The sequence below is a fragment of the Saimiri boliviensis genome, chromosome 5, assembly GCF_048565385.1.
Source record: "Saimiri boliviensis isolate mSaiBol1 chromosome 5, mSaiBol1.pri, whole genome shotgun sequence".
NCBI classification, from domain to species: Eukaryota; Metazoa; Chordata; class Mammalia; order Primates; family Cebidae; genus Saimiri; species Saimiri boliviensis.
The window spans coordinates 11,415,237-11,435,643 of NC_133453.1; the positions used below are offsets into that span (position 1 = coordinate 11,415,237).

At 46.7% G+C, this 20,407-nt stretch overlaps 1 protein-coding gene across 1 annotated transcript in view; it reads left to right on the plus strand.

Annotated features, from left to right (window-relative positions):
* SP110 (SP110 nuclear body protein) overlaps nucleotides 1–9,794 on the plus strand; it is a 54,950-nt gene extending 45,156 nt beyond the window's left edge. Inside the window, exons 15-19 of the mRNA XM_074398911.1 lie at nucleotides 3,286–3,401; nucleotides 4,059–4,167; nucleotides 4,466–4,537; nucleotides 5,500–5,640; nucleotides 7,063–9,794. Of these exons, the coding sequence (XP_074255012.1) occupies nucleotides 3,286–3,401; nucleotides 4,059–4,167; nucleotides 4,466–4,537; nucleotides 5,500–5,640; nucleotides 7,063–7,176 (552 nt within the window). The 3' untranslated portion in view covers nucleotides 7,177–9,794. The remainder of the gene's footprint in view (nucleotides 1–3,285; nucleotides 3,402–4,058; nucleotides 4,168–4,465; nucleotides 4,538–5,499; nucleotides 5,641–7,062) is intronic.
* Nucleotides 9,795–20,407: the final 10,613 nt, after the last annotated feature.

The following is a 20,407-nucleotide window of genomic DNA, read 5'->3' on the forward strand; positions in this document are numbered from 1 at the left end:
GCTGAGGTAGGAGGATTGCTTGAGCCCAGGAGTTCAAGACTAGCCTGAGTGATATAGTGAGACTCTGTGTCGCTATACAATGCAGTGTAATCTCAGCACTGTGGGAGACCAAGGTGGGTGGATCCCTTGAGCCCAGGAGTTTGAGACCAACTTAGGCAACATGGAAAAACCCCTTCTTTACAAAATATACAAAAATTAGCCAGGCATGGTGACATGTACCTGCAGTCCCAGCTACTCAGGAGGCTGAGGTGGGAGGATCACTTGAGCTCTGGAAGCAGAGGTTCCAGTGAGGTGAGATCATGCCACTGCACTCCAGCTGGGGCGACAGAACATGAAAAGAAAAAAAAAAAAAAAAGCATTGAAATAGACAGGAACAGCATATGAAAGGAAAAGAGGATCCTCTGTGATCACACACTAAGTGTGGCTGAAGGTTCCATGCTTGTTATTGGTAGCACCAGGATGGAATGACACCTTTAAGCTGAGTTTTGTCTCTGCAGGGCCTCCCTACAGGTGGAACGGCAGCCATCTATTGGCTGAACTAACTCCCCCTCCTCAACCTCCTCTACTTGCTTAGATATGTTCTGCAGGCATCAGTTCCACTCGTGAGCTTCCCATTAGATGGGAGCTTCCAGCAAGACAATGGTGCTTCTCTCATATTGCCCTGGAGGCTGGCCTGACCAGGCTGGATTCATTCAGAGATTAAGGCACTGGTCTCCCAATGCCATTAGATAAATCATCTTTCCCATGCTTATTTGAAATGCCCTGAGAATCAGGGTGCTTGCTCAGTGTAACATCATAATAGCAAAAAATTAGGGACAAACACAAGTTCTATCAGTATTATAGAATGAACTGATACAGCTACAGAATGCTTTTGTACAAGCCTTTCTTACAGAATATTAGGCCTTTGATATAGACATCTGTACATGGATTCATAAGTATGGAGTTATCATTCAATCAATGGGAAAACCATCAAGGGTTTGGAGTCAGGAGAGCTTCAGGATATTTACGGTAGTAGTGACGTGAGAGGAAGGAACCCATTGTTGCTTATGTGAATGCGTAGATAGGTCTATGAGTGAAAAAATAGCCAAAAGAATCAACCTCACTTATTTTGAGATGAGATCACAGGGACATTTGCCTTCTGTGTTACACATTTATGTACAGTTGGAATTACAATGACCATTTATTACTTTTGCAACTGGAAGAAAAAAGAGCTTTAAAATCCAGATCATTCATTAATAGTCCCAACACAGTAATATTCTCTAACTCTCCTAATGCCACATGTCAGCACATATTAGCCAGGGGCATGCTTGACCCAGCCTCTCAGTCCCACTGTCCAGGGCCAGGTTGGGAGAAGATGATGAAGGTTTATCCGACTGAGAATGAGCCAGTGCCGGCCTTGCCCTCAGCCCCCATCATCCAGCGTGACTCCTGCTCTGCAGCACCTCTGTGTCCACGGCAGTTTCACTTGTGAATGTGTACAACAAAGAGACCGATGCTGGCACTCCTAAAGTGTGCTTTGTGGTCACCTGCAGGGTGCTGCCTCCATGACCCACACATGATAGACAGCTGGTGCAAAGAGCCACAGGCTTGGCCTGTGACAGTCTCCATCTCCAGAAGGGCCTGGATGTAGCCAGCAGCTGCCACTCGAATGGCATATAGTGTGGGGCTGAGGAGAACAGCTTTTGGGGTTCTTTTTTTTATACCAGAAGCCCATGGCCATCATGGGTGGTCCAGAGATGCTAGGAGGCATGAGAAGAGGTAGGCAAAGTCTCCAGACTCTGGAGGGCACTAATAGGAATGCCTGCTGTATCGCAATTTGATAGATTCTAAAACCTTTTGTTAGAAGGAGCCCCATTCAAAGTGGGCCTCTTTGCAAGTAACAGCACAAATGGGCTTATCTAAAATCTATGAGGGACGCATTTCCTCCAGAACTCAAGAGGCCCAAAGGATGCTTGGAGGCTTGTTAGAACACTGTGGGCACTTAAGGATCAATAATTATTTTTTGAGTGTCAGGGATGGAGCATCCCTTGACTCACCAGATAATGCCCAGATGGTGGCAGATCCCTGTACTATGTCTGGGACAGTGGCCCATGCTTTTTTTTTTTTTTTTAATTCCACATCCATGCAGAAACTCAAACCCCATCTTTTTCTGTGAGCTCCTTGTGAATAATGTCCTGAGTGTGTCAAATGAATCTGCTGAGAGGGGGATGTCTTCCGGGTGATGTTATGCCTGTGCTCCTAGAGTGTCAGATGCAGTTCAAATCCTGCCTGCAAAGATTGCCTATTGTGGAGGAACTGTCAAGGTACCCTGTGGTAGCCAGATAATGGTCTATTGTGTCCCTTCAGGAGTGAAAGCAACCCACAGCTGAGATGCTGTTGAAATAGACACCAAAGAGAACGCATCAGTCAATTCTGTGTCTGCAGAGTATTTACCAGTTGCTAAGTGGATGGAATCAGTAATTTCAATAACATTGGGCCTTCACAGGTGGGGTCATAGCATTCGGGTTGCAGTAATTCACCGTGACACATCATTCATTCTTTCCAAGTTTAAGAACAGACCAAATTGGGCTTTTAAATAGAGAAACAGTGGGAATAGTCGCCCCTTCTCTAAATAGATCTTCTATAATGAGTTTCAATCCCTGAAAATTCATTTTAATTCATATTGATCAGTATTAAACATTTTAACAGAGGTCCATGGAGTTTCATTTTGTAAAGCTGATTGTAAGTGCCAAAGATAACTTAATTAGTTATTTTAATTTGTTCTTTACTGGGTCACAGCATCCATGCCCACTGTGGAACATTCTGGAGCCATGTTATGTCACAACCATGGGGCAGTTAGGCAAGGCACCAGGAACAAGCGTTCCCACACTCCCGTGCCGACATGCCAGCTATCATCGTATCTTACTTTGGTCAGTTAGATCTATTAACAGAGGTTTGGTGGGGCTCAGCAAATGCTGCCCTGAGTGGCCAGCTCAAAGCACAAGCTTGCCAGCAGGCAGCCGCACAGCTCAAAACACAGCGGAACCCATTAGCAAGCCACAACCAGAGAAGAAAAGTGCTGTCTTGGTGTTGGTGGTGTTGGTGCTCACCACCCAGAGGCTCTGCTTGTTGTCCCAGTTGTCTTGCAGTTTCCCCCAGGGAGGTGACATCAGCGCCCCCCCACCCAGAATTGGGTTTGGGTATCCACTCTGTCACACACAAAAATGACGTGCTCTAGAACCCCACAGAGTCAGCATTTGTGGGTCTCCATGGTCCTAGCAGTGCCCACATTATCTGCCTTTGCAGCGGAAAAACTTGGATGAATGCAAGGTGTGCTGTAAAGTGGGACAACTTCTCTGCTGCAGTACTTGTCCACGAGCCTTCCATGAGGACTGTCACATCCCCCCTGTGGAAGCCAAAAGGTGAATGGGATGCAGCCGTGCCTCGGCACACAGCACTCACCTCCAGAGGGAAGGGCAAGACCTGTGAGTGTCCGGGACAAGGGTGTGACAGAGAGTAATCTGGTGTCAGAGACTGGGCCTCTCTGAGTCTCTGAGGCTGCCAGTGAGCCTCTTGACCCCACACTTCCCCTGCCCCTGGAGGTGCCCTTTCCGAGGATGCTATTCCTTGGATAGCAGGGACTCTTGTCCAAGGGGAGTTGGGGACATGAAAAGCCAGCTTATGTTCTGTGACTACTCAGAAAAGACAGGAAGCACGGCTTCTCGCCCATTTCACCATGGTCTCATCCGGCTGATGGAGGCCTGAGGTCCCTGCAGGTGAAAGCCCAGATTTTGACCCTCAAGCCTGGCAGGCAGGGTTCCTTTGTGCCTGCCACAAAGGACGAGAAGAGAGCACACACTCACAGTGACACCACTTCCTCAGCCTGGCCACCTGCACTTACCACTGATGCGAGGGAAGGGTCAATGCTGGAGACCCCATATGGGGCTCTTGGACACTCTGGCAGGTGTCCCGCCCTCATGGCTGAGCCCATCCTTCCCAAGGGAGGACAGTGGGAGCCACAGGAATGGTGGCCATTTCCAGGAACCCTGCCCTCTGCTCACCTATGTCCAACCTCTCAGGACCCCCTGGATGTGCACCTTCTGCAGGATGAAGAGGTCTTCCAGAAGCCAGCAGGGCCATCGTGTATGTAAGATCCTGGAGAGGCGGATGCAGCCTCAGGAACAGCTGGTGAGTTGGATGCAGACCCCAAGCCTATGCTTTTCCCTGCTCACAAGAGAAGAACAAACAGACACAGATTCAGGGCAGTGAACCAAAGGGAGCCTTCAATGTCTCCCTTTAGAGGCTGAAGACTTAATGCCCAAACATAGAGTCCAAACAAAATGCCGCACACCGTGCGGGCCTCGGTAAGCACGGTTGGAATGCTGACCGCGCCTGGCTGCCCCACCTGTGCACATGTCTCGGCACTGGCCTGACTTCACTGTTCCCAAGCAGCGTTCCACTCTCAAGCCCTCTTCATGTTTTACAGAAATGTGAGTTCCTCCTCTTGAAGGCCTACTGTCATCCACAAAGCTCCTTTTTTGCTGCCATCCCACTTAATGTAAGTCACATTTTACGGTTCTCTTGAATAAAATGCACTTTGAGAAATCGGTGGGGGGGCTGAATCTGGCAGGTGCTGCAGTTTGCTCAGGAAGCTGGAGAGCAGGAGAGGAGGCCAGCATGGCAGCAGTGGAGCAGGGCAGCAGGGCATTTAGCAGGGGGTTAGCTGGAGAGGGACTGCCTGGTTCAAACTCCATCCCACCGTGCACAGGCACTGGGATACCTGGCGAGTTGCTGCCCCTCCTGTGTATCTCAGCTTCATCTTCTCTTTAGGAGGATTGTCTTTCCTACTAGGGATGAAGAGTCACAGGTACCAGCCAGGCACAGTGGCTCACGCCTGTAATCCCAGCACTTTGGGAGGCTGAGGCGGGAAGATCACCTGAGGTTAGGAGTTCAAGACCAGCCTGGCCAACATGGGGAAACCCCATCTCTATTAAAAATATGAAAATTAGCCAGGCCTGGTGGCAGGCACCTATAATCTCAATTACTCGGGTGGCTGAGGGAGGAGAATCGCTTGAACCCGGGAGGCGGAGGTTGCAGTGAGCCGAGATCATGCCACTGCACTGTAACCTGGGTGACAGAGTGAGACTCCATCTCAAAAAAAAAAAAAAAAAAAAAAAAAAAAAAAGTCACAGATGCCAAACTGTGTGGATTCCCATCCCAGCTCTACCACTTTCTAGCTGAGACATCTTGGGTAGGTTCCTTGACCTCCCCATCCCTTGGCTTCCTCATCTATGAAATGGGCATCATTATTTATGGTTCCCATAAATGTGGAGATTACATATTCATATACTTGGCTTAGAATGTAGTTTATCTAGTGCCTTAAACAATGGCTGGCCTAAAGAGGTCAGATGATATTATTATTGTTATCCTGGAAATAAAGGCTTGGATTGTATTTAAGCTGGATCCGCTCCAGTGATGACAGCCGTGCTAACGTCACCTCTGTGGTGGCTTTGTCCCCAGATTCGAGATTATGGTGAGCCCTTTCAGGAAGCGATGTGGTTGGACCTGGTTAAGGAAAGGCTGATTACAGAAATGTACACGGTGGCATGGTTTGTTCGAGACATGCGCCTGATCTTTCGCAACCGTAAAACATTCTACAAGGTAAAGGGCATTTCCTGCTTCCTTTCTGCATCTTTCCTACTTTCCTCTAATTTCTGGGACAGTGGAACTTTGCAAAAATCACACCCAGTTTCATCCTGGGGAGATATCATACAAGACAAGAATTACAGGAAAAAAAAAAAAAAAACCAAAAAAAAAAAAAAAAAAAAAAAACCACCTCGGCATTCCTGGAGGCGAGGGGTGAGGGGCAAAAAGAAAAGCAAGCAGGACGGGGAAGGGATTCCCAGAACAGTAGCTGAAAAAACCACGCTCCGTTCCCAGATCAGCAGCCTGCTCCCACCTAGAGCAGTAAATGGCATCCGGCCTCTTTGTTCAAACTGGAAGGAAAGGCAGTTTATACTTAAATTGTTCTTCCTGTCTCAGAAATATGAAAATTAGTAAGTAAACAAAACAAAATCAATTAAACTTCCTGGATACTCAGGCTTGCATTTTTTTACATATAAACTTCTCATTGGACTCAAACATCTGGAATTGCCTTCCAATACGGTGTGAGTTTCACCCTCCTTTACGAGGGAGGAACAGCTAGTTGAGCTATCTTGCAATCCAAGACATATTTCACACCGGTTTGCCCTAATTTTTATCCTCACTTGTACAGAAATTTTTGGGAGGTACCTAAGGAAGATTTTCATCTCCGCCCGGCTTCCCTCCCTTCTTCCATGCTGGGAGTTGTCATGTTCACGAACCACACATTGTAAACGGGTACCCACTCATGGGGCTGGAGGGAGAAAGGCTTGGCTCAGAGAGCTGCTCAGTGTCTGGCATATCCTTAGCCCTGGAGAACAGAGGGTCATCCTTCCTCAGCGAGTGGGCTTTCAAAAAAATGCTTTTCTAAATTTGTTTAAGCTGTTTTGCACCATGCTCAGATTTGCAGTGATCAAAACCAACCCTTCAGTCCAAATCACCCGTCAGGCAGAAGTTAACCACCAGGTGGAGTCTCGTGCTTCTTGATATTTTAGCAGCAGCATCTCCCCATCCATTCTGCCTGACTGCTAGGGCTCCTAAAAATATATGAGTGAGGCTGGGTGCGGTGACCGACACCTATAATCCAAGTTTCTGGGAGTCCAAGGAGAGATGATCGCCAGAGGCCGGGAGTTTGAGACCAGCCTGAGCAATGCAGCAAGACCTCCTCACCCTGATCTGGGGGGAAAAAAAAAATGTTTTCAAAAGCTGGGCGTAGCGGTGTGTGCCTACAGTTTCAGCTACTCAGGAGGCTGAAGTGGGAGGATCACCTGGGCCCAGGAACTCAAGGCTGCCGTGAGCTGTGATGATGCCACTGTGACAGAGAAAGACCCTGACTCTAAAACAAAAACAAAAAAGCAAAAAACAAAAAAAAAAATGTATGAGTGATTTGATGGCTGTAATCCTTCTTCCTTAAACATGTTTGTTTGCTTTTTTCTCTTTCAGCCTTCTGACTTTGGCCAGGTAGGACTTGACTTGGAGGCAGAATTTGAAAAAGATCTCAAAGATGTGTTCGGTTTTCACGAAGCAAATGACAGCAGTTTCCGGACTCTTCCTTGACCCTGTTCTGGAAAGGCTGAAGCACCCCAACCTCAGGATCCAGCTGATTCGGCCCTGGCCTGGACTGTCAATCACCAGTGAGTCTGGGATGGAATTGGCTGCCCTCACTACCCAAGCCCAGACCCTTCATAGGATTATCACACCCTCCACCACCTTTATTCTTTCTCTTTGCCTTTGAAAGGCTATATCGACACTTAAAAAGAAATTAGTACTTCCTTAATCCAATGAGATACCCCATCAGAGTTCACATTCTCCCTACTGTCTCATAAGTCTTTTTAGAGTTGATTTGTTCAAATCAGGATCTAAACAAGTTTCACACATTGCATTTGGCTCATCTGTCCCTATGTCTATTTTAAGCTATAAATTGCCATGTATTTATTGAAGAACTCAGGGTTTTTTTCCTATTAAATTTTTAGAGTTTCCTGGTTGCATTTTCTTAGCGGTACATTCCTCTTTTCCTCTCATTTTTTGTAAACAAAGTTAGATCTAGAAGCTTGCTCGAACTCAGGTTTTGAGGGGTTTGTTTTGATTTGCAGGGGGGGTTGGCACACAGGGGGAATTTAGTATTATTTTTTTTTTTTTTTTTTTTGAGCCAGAGTTTCGCCCTTGTTACCCAGGCTGGAGTGCAATGGCGCGATCTCGGCTCACCGCAACCTCCGCCTCCTGGGTTCAGGCAATTCTCCTGCCTCAGCCTGCTGAGTAGCTGGGATTACAGGCACGCGCCACCATGCCCAGCTAACTTTTTTTGTGTTTTTAGTAGAGACGGGGTTTCACCATGTTGACCAGGATGGTCTCGATCTCTTGACCTCGATCTCTCTGCCTCTCGAAGTGCTGGGATTATAGGCATGAGCCACAGCGTCCGGCCATATTATTTTTATGTTAAGTGTGGCAGCAGGTGCAGGTGTTATCAGCCTGATCATTTATCACCTGATGGTTTTAGCAGTACCTAAATCTGTGATATCATCAGGGGTTGCAAAATGATGAGATTCAGATTTTATTTTTTTACATCATTATTAGTCAGAATTCTTCTGCAAACAGCTTCTTTCTTACAGTATTTGGGGCCAGGAGCAGTGGCTCATGCCTATAATCCCAGCACTTTGGGAGGCCAAGGTGGGCGGATCACAAGGTCAAGAGACAGAGACCATCCTGGCCAACATAGTGAAGCCCCATCTCTATTAAAAAATACAAAATTAGCTGGGTGTGGTAGCACATACCTGTAGGCCCAGCTACTTGGGAGACTAAGACAGGAGAATCACTTGATCATGGGAGGCAGAGGTTGCAGTGAGCCAAGATTGCACCGCTGCACTCCAGCCTGGCAACAGAGCGAGACTCCATCTCAAAAAAAGAAGAAGAAAAGAAAAGAAAAGAAACAATATTTGGTTACCTTGAAATACAGGTTGTACAAAAAGATAGGATAAATGCTTTTATTATTATTATTATTTAGCAATGTTCAAAATAATGAATTGATTTCCTAATATCCTCTAAAGGTGACCAGGGATTTTTTTTTTAATTCTCTTGAACCTAACATATTTAAATTGCTAATACCTTTATTGATGCTTGAGTTGTCCACTTTTTTTTTCTTTTCTTTTTTTTTTTTTTGAGACAGAGTCTTGCTCTGTCACCCAGCCTGGAGTGCAGTGGCGTGATCTCAGCTCAGTGCAACCTCCTCCTCCTGGGTGCAAGCAATTCTCCTGCCTCAGCCTCCTGAGTAGCTGGGATTACAGGCATGCACAAGTTGCCCACTTTTAGTGAAAATCTCCTCAATTTGACTCCTGAATTGTTCTGAAATGAACCCAGCACTCTTTGATGGTGTATTAGCTATCTACTGCTTTGTAACAAATAACCTCAAAGCTTAGCTGCTTAAAAGAAAGAAACATTTTATTGCTCACTATTGTGTGGGTCAGGAATTCAGGCAGCATCCATGGGGACTGTTACCTTTGTTCCACATGGTATTGACAGATCCCATTTATACTTGCTCAGTGTCACTTCTGTCACATTCTATTGGTCAAAGCAAGTCACAGGGCCAGCCTCAGAAGAAGAAAGAATTGATCCTACCTTTTGATGGAATGAGGGGCAATGTTACATTTCAAAGGAGAATGTTGCTTGGGAAGAAACATCATTGCTTCCATCTTCAGAAGCAATCTACCAAGTTCACCCTCTGGCCACAGTAATTCACATCTTTCTCATATGCAAAAGATACTTCTCTCCCCCAAGAAGTCTGACTCTCTGCAGCACTGGAACAAAGTCCAGGACCTCATTATCTAAATCAGGTTCAGATCAGATAAAGCTTCTTGGGGCTCGTCACAGTGGCCCACACCTGAAATCCCAGCACTTTAGGAGGCCAAGGCAGATGGACCACTTGAGTCCAGGAGTTCGAGACCAGCCTGGGCAACATGGCAAAGCCTCATGTCTACAAAATATGTTTTTAAAATTAGCTGGGCGGCTCAGGTGGAAGGATGAGTCACAATGAGGCAAAAACACAGCACTGCAATCCAGCCTGTGCCACAGAAAAAAGCGAGAGAGAGAGAGACAGAGACAGAGAGAGAGAGAGAGAGGAAAGAAAAAGAAAGGAGAGAGGAAGGAAGGAAGAAAAAAAGAGAGGCAGGGAGGAAAGGAAAGGAAGAAAGAAAGAGGGAGGAAGAAAGAGAAAAAGGAAAGCAGGAAGGAGAGAAAGAAGGGAAGGAGGGAGGGAGGAAGGAAGGGAGGAAGAGAAAGGAAAAGAGGAAGGAAGAAAGAGAAAAGAAAGGAAGGAAGGAAAATAAAGAGAAAGAAGGAAAGAAAGAAAAAGGAAAGAAAGAATGAACGAACGAACAAGGAAGGAAGGAAGGAAACAGGCTCCTTGGGTGTGGTTCATTGGTGCAGCTCCTTGGGCGCACCTCCTCTTGAACTAGAGACCTGTGGGCTGGAACAGTGATGAAAACAGGGACAGAATTACCGCTATAGATGCTGCCATTCAAATGGGGAAAAGGAAGCAGCAGTCACTTGTTTATAGCAATTCCGAAATCCAGTCAAGCACATGTTGCTAGTTCCCCCTAATCTCAGAGCAGGAAATTTTCCTTGATACCTGATTTAGATGTATGACACACCTCTAGTTCCCATCCAACCCCACGGGCTTCTCTGTGTCTTCCTCCGTTCTGTGCTGGGGTCTCACTTCTCCAACAGTATGTTTATTCACTTGCTCAATCCTCAGGTACAACAATAAAAGTTAACAGAATTTCAACACTCAGACCACTGTCAAAAACAAACTACATTGGTTTCTAAATGTCTGTGGAGTTTATTTTTGTTTGTTATAAATTTAATATACTATTGCAGAGGTTATTTAAAATACCATTGCAAAGGGCATTTAATAGCATTGCAGAGGATTTTGCATTTGTATTTATAAATGAGATTGGTCTACGGTTTTTACATACCGTCATGGTCAGATTTACGGTTATCCTACCTCAGTAAAACTAACTTGTAAAATTTTCTACCTTTTAATATGTACTGGAATAATTTATAGTGTTTTAAAGTAACCAAAAGTATGCAACCCAGAATTCATTGGGGAGATGGTGTTGACCACATTATATGCTTTTTTTATGGTTGTTAGACTATGCAGATATTCTGTTGATTTTTGAGACAGTTCTGCTTTTATATTTTTCTAAGAAGTCATCCATTTTGTTTGTGGTTAAAAGTAATATAGGTGGTCTTATTTCTGTCATATTTTGTTATTTCTCTTTTTAATGTTTTCATGTTGTTTTTGTATATTTTTGTGCTTCTGCCTTATTTTGGGAGGCATCGTAACAGTTTTTAGTTCTAAAGTTATAAGTTTTCCCAATGCATTTTAACTTATTTTTTTAATGTCAAAGTCAAAAATAAAATGTCTGCAATGTGCCACACACTTAAGGCAACATGGTTATCACTTGTATACCTCTCAGCTCCCTGTTCAGGTCTTTTCACTCTCTGGAAACATATACATGCATTATTATTAAACTTTTTTGCTTTTACTCTATAAATTATGTTTATTCTATTCAATTGTATCATTTCATTTGTTAGTTTCACATCATGTAAATTATTTGTCATGTCATATGTCACATAAAGTAATTCCAAAGCAAAAATTAAAAATTGATGTTACAAGGCCAGGCGCGGTGGCTCACTCCTGTAATCCCAGCACTTTGGGAGGCCGAGGCAGGTGGATCACCTGAAGCAGGAGTTCAAGACCAGCCTGACCAACATGGAGAAACCCCATCTCTATTCTTCTTAAAAAAAAAAAAATTGTGTTACATGATAACCTGCGTTTATGAGAACAATATTAACGTCTTTCTGTTTTCCCTGTTTAAGATTCTCTGCTGGTCTTTTCTTGCCACGACTTCCCCATACTTCCTTTTTGCTACACCTTTCAGTCAAGTGAAGTATGTCTTTAAATAATTTGAAAAGAATTACATGGATGGGATGTTTTCTGACTCTTAGCATATCTTAGAATGTGTTCTATTGGTTTCATAAATTAATAACGTCATATATATCTTATCACAACTCCTCACCTTCAAAACTGATTTAACCTTTTTTCCACTGTCTTTGGGGATTTTATTCTACAACTCTGAAATCTGAGTCCAGCCAGAATTCTGCCTCTTTATCAGTGTGTGGAAACCAGTGATATTTCCGCTATTATCTCAATAGTTGTATATTTAGTTATTTTTGCCAGGATAGGTTTCAATATTGTGCTCTTCTCAGTCACCTTGGCTGGCACACTGAGCCCTTTTGATATACATGCCTGCTTCTTTTTCCAGCCCTATTAAATCTTACTGATCCATTTGTTCTGGGCTCACTTTCAAGAACACCTTTTATCTACCGGCTATCTGTTCTCCATTCTCCGTTTATCATTTTTTTAAAAATGTTTCGGGAAGCACTTCTCCTCTTAGGCCATTCATATGAGATGGATATTAATACAATTGCAATTTGATAGTATTTTAAACAATTTTTTTAGCATGTTAAGAATGCTAATTTCTATTTTTTAACAAAAGTTCAAAGGATATAAACTTTTCTTAACATAATACTTTTCTCAAAACAAAAATGGAAAATCGTGACAACTTACTAAATTGTCCTGATCTGTGTTTCTGGCTTTTCTTTCTTATTTAATTTCCATGAAGGAGTGAGACCTTCGAAGCCCCAGGCCCTGCGCATCAGGAGGCAGAACCTGATCAGCAGGCCCCCTTCAGCCTCCAGTGAGGAACTGGGAGAGGAGTGTGTTGGAGTTTCCATTTAGGTACCTAGTATCACAGACTCATAAGCAGAAAATGTGTAGAAATTTCTTTTGTTTTTACCTTAGTGTGAACGGTGAAATAGATCAACCTCACCTATGATCCTGGAAAGGATGGAGGTAGTTTGAGCACTGGCTCAAGAAAAGGATAAAATAAAGTAGAATTCCCTTCATTGTGTGGGAAGACAGCAAATATGGCTATAAAGACAGCTGTTTCTAGTCCCACTTTGAAGTGAATGCTGGGTCCTAGAGATGATAACTTCATCAGCCTGGGCTTTAGACTTCCAGATCCTTCTGAGAGGTGCACTAAAGGTTCTCCTTTCTAGCATAAGTTCAGTGCATTATGGTAAAAGATTCCCCTCCCTACCAGTTTACCAGCGGGCAGGATTGCTGGGTGAAAAAATCTTACATCCCTTCATGACCTAACCGTGTCTTCCATTCTGGCATTGGTAAGCTGATCCCGGTCTGTCTGTCTATCTGTCATCTCATCATGGCTCTGCGTTGCTCTATAACTTGGGCAGGGGGTCGGGGAGAACCCTAAAGAGTCATTTATTTCTGTCAAGTTGAGACTTTCAAACACCAGCAGTTTGGTTGCCGTGACAGCCAAGACCCCTATCCCCGGGACACTCTCTTCCTTTGCTCCTGTTTGTTGCTGTACTGCCCTCCTGGTTCTCAACTGATTTCTGCCTGCAAGAGCAGGGTTTGGGTTATTCTGCTTAGCCCAGCCGTTCCTCGTCTTCCCCGAGACGCGCTGAGCTGTAGGCGGAGGTGCTGCCCTTCTGGTCGTTCCCCACTGCTCAGGCCTCATCTACTTTCAGCACCCACCTCCTTAGATGTTAAAAACTCTTAATGAAACCAACGTCAGTGATGCCTCTCCAGACAATGCCAGCTGCCTCTCTCCAGGGACCCATTCCAGTCCTGCACCCATAATGACATAGGAGTTAAAATTATTTAGGCAGATGACAGTGAGGGTAAGGAAGTCCTCGGTAAGGTTTTCCTTTCATGAAAAGCAGCCCCCAAATCAACAAAAAAGCCTGTAAAATTGAGCTACAGACATAGATAAGCACACTGGAAACTTGCACGGGTGAGTGCCAGCAGCTGTGCCAACAGGAAAGGGCTATCTGGGGGGTAGGCATGTCCAGCATGCTGGCTCCATCTTCCCTTTTCCTTGCCAACCACATGTATAGTAAGGGGCAGACAAGTAGAAAACCCATTTGCGTAAGAAGATTAGGGTGGGGTGGCCAACTTCCTCGTGTGCTATGTAAGTGTCACACCTGATCCAACCAATCTGTGGGCCCTATGTAAATTAGACTCCGCCTCCTCAAGCCAGTCTATAAAATCCGGTGCACTTTGCCGAGGGCGGGAAGACTCACTTGGGTACCCCTCTCTCAGTACAGGAGAAAGACTATTCTTTTTTTCTCTTCCTTTGCCTGTTAAAACTCCACTCTTAGCCTCTCTCCATGTGTGTCCATGTCCTTGATTTCCTTGGCATGACGCCACGGACCTCAGGTATTACCCCAGATGAACGACGCTGCTTCAGTTTCTCCTGTCTGATCCAGCCTGGTTCCACTCCTTCCTGAACTCTTCCCTCCCACACTGGTCAGCGACTCCGAGAGCCCACGTCAACTCAGGACTAGCTTCAAGTTATGATGTGGGAGGCTTTAAATGACTCCAAAAGGCTGCAAAAATGGAACAGCAACAAGCTTTCTTATCAGGAATGACAAGGAATGACATGTAAACATACATACCCCCTCCAGCTGATAGCAGAAATTCCACCTTGGAAGATTCATTCTTAGAAACTGGGGAACCAGTGTCTCCTGGTTACCTGTGGCCTCCCTCAGGAGAGGTACACTTCATTGACATCAGCACCTTTCTCAGATGCTTTCCAAGTTCTGGTGGAGCCAGAGCAAGCTCACATCCTGCGAGTAGTGACGGGAGTTGGTGGGGTCGGTTAGGGCAGGGGCCTTGGACCCTTTGCTTTCCTCCCCTGAGCCCTTAGGACCCTGACTGCTTCTCTTTCCTTCTAAAGCTGCTCCCATGGAACTCCTTCCCTCTTGAAATTAGGTGTGGGGGCTACAGGATTCCCAACTCTCCTGGCATTCCGTCTCTTCTGTCATTGTGCCTTTGAAAAAATGCACAGACTGTATTCATTTCAGCAGTCGTACCCGTGTGAAATGCCATGTGAAATAATGAAATCCAAGAAGGCATTGTCTTGCTCACTTTACCTCTGGTCTCAAGTGGGCCATTTGAATCTCCAGAGTCAACTAGAAAAAGAAATGCCACCTGGCAAAGTCTCTCCCAGCACAGGACTCCAGGCAGCCTGGCACTAGGCATCGCCATTGGACAAGACCAGAGCTCCGGTGCATTGCCAGAGGGGACACTGTTCCCCTGTAGCAGCTACTGGCATTTGATCATTTACAGAAAGGTTTGGCAGAACCCTGAGGGAACCCATGATAGCCACTTTCCAGAAGACAGCCCAGGGCCTCAAGCAAGAACTCAGTGGTGAGGACAGTCATCAGACCTGGACACAAGGCCCAGGTATCAGCAGAAAGGGGTGGTTACACGTCTAGGATGTCCACTGATACTGAGGCACCTGACGCACTGTTCCGAAATAGAGTCTGTTGGATGTGGGGTTAAGGTTTTTACTCATTAAATGCTCTGCCTTAGGGGCTAAGGTGGAAAAGTCCATATTTCACCAGGGCAACAGCAAGATTTCCAGTCTTCAGGCCCAGCAATGGCTCTCTGGCTTCGACACCCCAGACCTCAGGCACTGTGGTTGCAGCATTCAGAATGAGGGCCACAACTCACATTGGCTCAGCTCCCTGACTTGGTTCAGAATTGACTCATGGTCCTACAGAAGTGCTCCGGGGGTGCCTGTCAAAGCTTGGTCTTAGCCAGTGAAAGTTGAGCATTCAAGTTATGTTAGCACTCACCAGGAGGAAAACACGAGTGGCTTCAGTGCCCGCTAGGATTCTGGGGGAAGAAGTGTCACGTCCTCCTAAGAAGGCAGAATTGGTCCAAACCAGGGACAGTGAGGATGGGAGGGTAAACAAGCCACTCCTTGGCACCAACAAGCGCCAGTTTGCCCTAAATTTTCCCAGACAGAGCCCACAGGTCAGATTTTGATGTTTCTGTATCCGGACCATGACCCGGTTTGTATTCATAGCCAGTCCCTAATATCAACGTCATCTCAGTTTCCAGTTCCTCAAAGAAGTTCTCCTAGGATCCCCAGGCCTGGTGCTGGCTCTTTGGAGGGCTCAGGCACAGCAGACTGTATGAAGAGGCTTTCCCATTCTCCCAGGGTGGGCACAGGACATAGCCCTGAGAGCAGCAGGCACCGTGGACTTCCATTAAAAGTGCACTGTAGGCCGGGCACAGTGGCCCTCTCCGTAATCTTAGCACTTTGGGAGGCCAAGGTGGGTGGATCATTTGAGGCTAGGAGTTCAAGGCCAGTCTGGCCAAGATGGTGAAACTCTACTAAAAATACAGAAATTAGGTTGGCGTGGCGGTGTACACCTGTAATCCCAGTTACTTGGGAGGCTTAGGCAAGAGAATCACTTGAGCCTGGGAGGCAGGGGTTGCAGTGAGGCAAGATTGCATCACTGCACTCCAGCCTGGGAGACAGAAGGAGACTCTGTCCTCCCCCACCAAAAAATAAATAAATAAATAAAAAGCATACCATGCTGTCCTACCACCAGAGGGCACTGCGGGCCCCTCCAGAGATGGAAAAGACTGATACTTAAAGCTCCTGCAAGGACAAAAACCTCTGAGAAGGAAGAGCTTGCTAAATGAGCTTGCTAAAATGCAAATTCTGGGGTGTTGGCCCTGGGTGAGAATCTCTAGGATTCAGGGCCAGAAATTGGTGAAGGCTCTGAAAGGGAGGAAGACGCTCTCAGTGGCTCCTGTTTCATGGAGAAGGAGGAAAATCAACCAAGAGCATGCGCCAGGTCCTCTCCAGATGAGACTGGCAAAGACGAAGCAGCAGACAGTCACGTTCAGGCACATGCTTGTGAGGATTTCCTTTCTGGGACAAAAGTCAAAACCTCACAGCTAGCCTAAAAAAACTGAGATCCACTCAGTAACGTGGGCTGGGAAGAGCTGCCCAGTTTTGCATTTCATAGGTTGGAGTCTGGCAGGAGGCCGGCCTGGGGATGACCAGCAGCTGACAGAGACCTGGACGCTAGATCCTCTCGTTTGCAAGAATGTCCCAGGTGACCTCCTCTTGGGGATGCTAGAGGATGAGGACAGGGCGAGGAAGCCAGCCTACTAGGGGCGGGGGGTTTGGGGACCAATCAAAAGTGCTTAGAGAGGGGTCCTCTGAGATACCTGGACACAGACCACTTCCCAGTGAATTGCCTATGGACCACTGCTTCAGAATCGTAGGGAGCTTGCTAAAATGCAGATTCAGGGATGTTGGTCCTGGGTGAGAATTTCTAGGACTCAGGCCAGGAATTGGTGATTTTAATCAGTTGAACAAGTTTTCTAGGTGACTTTTTTTTTTTTTGGCTGCATTTAGGTTTGAGATCCACTGCCCGAAGACCGATCCTTTATCTGACTTACACTTTTGACAGAGGAGCAAATCTAACTAAGGTATCTGTGGTGTGGGCAGCAGTAGAGCCTGCAACTTAATCGCAAGAGCTGCCCATGCCCTGTAAGATGACAGCCTGGGGCTTATTGATTGGCTGGCTTGTTTAACTTTAAAGTTTTATGTTTTAAATGTTTATTTATTAACAGCTTTCAGAAACAGTAATAAGAATAGAATGTGACGCCAACTGCAGAAGAAAACACTAAATTGAGAAGGGAACTAAGAAAAAAAGCAGCTGGGCAGGGTGAGATTTGGGGGTGCAGGGAGCATCATGTGGATGGAGGGAGGAGATTATTATTGAGCCATGGTCATGAGCACCTTAGAGAGAGACAGATGAGTGGAGGCCGCCCGCATGGTACTCTGCCATACTGTTACAGTCTCACCAACACACCACAATGTAGCAGCCTCTTCTTGTGAGAAATTACCTGGAGTAATTTCTTTTGTCTCATGACCAAGAGAATTAAGGAGCATGGACACAAAGGGTGAGGTTGGAGAGAAAGTTTAATAAGCGAAAGAAGAAAGAGAGGCTGCCCAGAAGAGGGTTGCCATTTTTACAGTTGAATGCAAAGGCTTTTATAAGAAACCAATGAGGACTGGGCATCTCGTTTGCATAAGGTGCATCTCATTTGCATAATTTCTGTTAGGTCCACCACATCTCCTAGTGCACATGTGGGCCCTTCACTTGAGTGACTCCATACTGCTTTGTTCCCCTTACTGTGCATGTGTTAGGGGAGAGAACTTTCCATTGTGGGCATGTCTGCACCAGTCACCTGTGTAGCTTTTCTTATCTGTGTGGCTATGGGCATATCTTAGGCAAGCCCCTCTGTGCAAATTCCCGTATCAGTGCCTGCCACTTGATATTTTAGGCTGTTCTTTTGTTTGAAAGAATTTAACTGAGGACCCACCCTAACTGCCTGCCCGACCAGCATCTTCCTTTCTCCTCTCTCAGTAGATCATGGAATTGGCTCCTGCTTTGACAATGCCTTGAGAGACTTAAGATGTTGGCATGATTTTTGAAGCTTTTTATTGGATATTGGGTTGGTATTATACTTGAACATGAAGTCACCCTGAGATGTGCCGCCAGGCACCCCACTGTATTTCAATACAGGCAGTTGTGAAATGCAAGGAAGCAGTTAAGAATATCAACAGGTCTGCTGGGCATGGTGGCTCACGCCTATAATCCTAGCACTTTGGGAGGCCAAGGTGGGTGGATCACCTGAGGTCAGGAGTTCAAGACCAGCCTAGCCATCACAGTGAAACCCCATCTTTAAAAAAATAAGTAAATAAAATATTGACAGGCCGCCGGTTGCAATGCTTTAATGGCAGAGGTACATTGCCTGCTCCCACTCTACCCAACACATCACAACCCTGACCCCTACCCCCAAAGCCTCTTCTCAATACAGCAGCCAGACTCAGCCTGTCAAGATCAGTCCAATCCTGCCTACTCTGCCCGAGGCCTGTATGAGGGGCTTCTCCCGTCCCTGGTAGGTCTGCTGCACCCAGTGGCCTCCCTGGAGCCCAGGCCACTGCTGCCTCAAGTCCTTTACATCAGCAGTCCCCTGGGTCTGGAGCTCCCTCCCCCGGAAGTCCCCACAGTTCACCCTCACATCTTTAACGTTTTTGCTCAAATGCCCCTGGAGGAGCCTGCTCCAACCACCCCACCGCTGCCGCCTCCCACACCTGCCTCTCCTGCGCCCTCTCAGCTGTGTCCTTTCTTCCCCCAGAATATCCCATTTATTACGTTCTAACACGCAACATGATTTGTTTATTGTGCTTGGTATCTGTCTCTTGTCACTATCACGTAAGCTCCATAGGGACATTTTTTTGTCTATTTCGTTTGTTGGTATATCCCTACTATCGAACTCATGGGCGCTGAATACATACCTGTAGAATGAATGAATGAATGCCTCTAGACTTCCAGTCAGTCTGAGCAGGCTGGCTCTCGGGTCCGGAGCTGCTCCAAGCAGCCTCTGCCCCCTGGTTCCCATTGGGTAGTTGGAGTCTCGCTCCCCATGCAGCGACCCACATCCTGATGTTTGGCGGGCCGGGCTCCGGCTCTGGTTCTGCCCCAGGACTCCCTTCTGCATCCTGCCCCATGGTGTCCTTGCCTGTGCCCCTCTCATCTGTGCCACTGCCCTCCCGATTGTAGCCTGGGTGTCTCTGCCGCAGGCTCCGCCCACTGGGCTCTGCCTGCTGTGGACGTGCTGTGGTACTTCCCCTTCTAAACTGCTGATATGGACCCAGACTGAAGGTTGCCCTTCTGTTGAATCTCAGCACATTGGGAGGCCGAGGCAGACAGATCACCTGAAGTCAGGAGTTTGAGACCAGCCTGACCAACATGGAGAAACCCTGTCTCTACCAAAAATACAAAATTAGCCAAATGTAGTGGCATATGCCTGTAATCCCAGCTACTCGGGAGGCTGAAGCAGGAGAATCACTGGAACCCAGGAGGCAGAAGTTGCAGTGAGCTGAGATCGCACCACTGCACGCTGGCCTGGGCAATAGAGCGAAACTACATCTCAAAAAAAAAAGAAAGAAAGAAAGAAAGAAAAAGAACAAAGAAAAAGAAAACCCGGGGCCTGACAGTAGGTAAAGTAGGAAAAGCAGATTTTATTCAGGAACTATTGCAAAGGGGGAAAGAGACCTCAGTGCATATAGAACAGGCTTAGTTCTGAATTCAACTAGAGTGAGGAGGTATAGCTATGGAGCAGGCTGGGAGTAGGGATAGGGGAAATTACTAAGAAAAAGGGTCAGAGGGAAGGGAGGCTTCTGGTTAAACAGGCTTAGGATTCCTGCTGAAGGCAGGTGAGGGTGATCAGGTGCCGAGGGTGGGGCTTCTCTCCACACTGACTTCAGAGGGACTTGCTAAAACTGGCTGATGCAGGACCAGTGAGGACAGGTGCAGAAGCCTGGGTCGAGGCCTCGTGGGAAGAGAGCTTCGAGAAGCCTGACTCAAGTGCGGCAAGTCTCTGTCCTGGGAAGTGGGACGTTTTGCTGGCAAGGCCGGCGCCTGCCCTAGCTTGATCCGGGTGCAGAGCCCACCCTCCCCTGCTGCTGTGCCTTGAGAATCAGGCAGATCCAGAACAGGAACAGAACAGAAAATCCTGCGGCTGTGGGATGTGGGGCAGGATGAGTCCTTGCTGTGGATGTCCCCTAGAAAAACATGCCCCCTCCCTTTCTAAAAAGGTTTCCTGCCATGAAAATGACATCCTGGAAAACAGCAGAAGACCAGTCTCAGGAACCACACCCTGGGAGCTCCTCTCACCCCCCAGCCAGCCCGCCCTAGGCCCACAGTCCATCCTGGACTGGAGCTGGGATTGCTGTTCTCCCAAGGAAGCAGTGAGGAATGCAGACAGGCCCAGGGAAGAAACACCTGACTCCCACGCTTCGTGGGAAAGTCAGGGAACACAGCA